At 34.4% G+C, this 1616-nt stretch overlaps 1 protein-coding gene across 1 annotated transcript in view; it reads left to right on the top strand.

The window, feature by feature from the left end:
* Window positions 1-1614, top strand: part of LOC108166348 (interferon-induced transmembrane protein 3-like) — a gene marked incomplete at its 3' end in the record, with an annotated part of 7491 nt that extends 5877 nt beyond the window's left edge. The window contains exon 2 of the mRNA XM_017305158.1: window positions 1588-1614. Within this exon, the coding sequence (XP_017160647.1) occupies window positions 1588-1614 (27 nt within the window). The remainder of the gene's footprint in view (window positions 1-1587) is intronic.
* Window positions 1615-1616: the final 2 nt, after the last annotated feature.

The following is a 1616-nucleotide window of genomic DNA, read 5'->3' as shown; positions in this document are numbered from 1 at the left end:
AGAAAACAGCATGGCACAGCATTCATAGCTACACAGATACTGTTTTTAAAAAACGTTCCCATTTTAAATGAGCTTCTTCAGGATGCCGTTTACTTCATTAACTGGTGAAAAAAGCATACTTTACTATACGTCAGTATATTTTAAATATACTGTATTTTTCTAAAGTACATTTTAGTATGTTATCAAGTGGATACACTTATTACTAAAAGTGTAAAATAAATACATTTTTAAAAACATGCTTCTAATAATCTTTTTAAACATTTATATTTGGTACACTTTCTAAAAAAAAATTTCTTACGTATACTTTAAATTCTAATTAAATATATTACTAAAGTTATACTTTGGTAAATAATTTAATTTAATTTTTTTACTCTGAAAGAGTGAATCTTATAGTTCCTCAATCATTTTCACAAGATATAGAAATTTGGGAGAGAGTTGGCACTAATGTGTTTATGTAAATTGAGGCTGATGCTTATGAGTGTGTAAGGTAAGGTAATTTTATTTAGATAGCACATTTTCAGCAACAAGGCAATTCAAAGTGCTTTACGTAAATTAAAAGGAAATACAAACAAAATAACAAACCAAAGGAAAAAGAGGAAAGGACACATTAGAGCAAATGGCAACATTCAGATAAAACAAAGGGCTAAACAGAGACATGAGTGAAGGTGGTGACATCTTGGGGCCATAAAACCACATTGCTTAGCCTCCTGGCAAAGTCTGATAAAGGTGCTGTTTATCAAGGAATGTCCTTGGGAGCGCTCTGCTCCACACCTGCATGGCTAACAGGAGGGGGTGAGGTGGGAAGAGCATTGTGTTTACATATCTTCAAGGAGATTGGAAATATGCAGCCATTCCAAGGCCACACGGGGGAAGCCAATTCAGATACAGAATGTCTTTGTTCGGGAAGATTATAAATTTCAATCTTCGCTAAAGTCTCTCTGATACATCTCAGTTCCCATTTATCCAAATTAATTTGGTCGTTCCACTGACCCGAAACTAGCAATTTCTCCAAAATCGATTCCAACTCGTTAGTGTGTTTTAGAGTCCTGGGCTGCGAGCCTCAGCAAGATTCACACCCAACTTGCGTCTCTGTCTACACCAACAGTCTGAGGTTCGCTAGTTCAGCCAAGTCTGTCACAAATTTTTCGATAAACCAAATTTATCGACAAACAGCAGAAATCCTGTTATCATGAATAAATCCAGGTGAGTCCCGCTGAGTGTGTCCCCGCAGCACAAATATGTGTGTGTCTGAATGTATATATTTAGACATATGTAAACTCAGATAAAATGGAAAATTAATTAACCTGTGTGTTTTTTTTTATTTTTATTTAATAATGAGGGTCCATCTGAAAATGGAGTGAGTTTAAGGGGTTGGAGTTTATGACTTTTTTACTTCTTCCAACTGCTTTTCAAGCAAGTTATGATTATTGTGGTACAAAAATGTGTGTATTTTGCATTCTTTGTTTGTGTGTGKGATTTTATACTTCTATCATGTTCAAAATAAATAGATAAAAAAATAATATAATAATAAATAACCGGAAGGGTCTGGTTATTAAAATAATGTATTTATTTATTCGCTGATTTCAGGCCAGAGACCGGAAGGTGGTTGGAGATCC

Source organism: Poecilia reticulata, linkage group LG6 (assembly GCF_000633615.1).
Source record: "Poecilia reticulata strain Guanapo linkage group LG6, Guppy_female_1.0+MT, whole genome shotgun sequence".
NCBI lineage: Eukaryota > Metazoa > Chordata > Actinopteri > Cyprinodontiformes > Poeciliidae > Poecilia > Poecilia reticulata.
The sequence above is the reverse complement of the archived record's forward strand: the minus strand, read 5'-3'. Positions and strand labels throughout refer to the sequence as shown.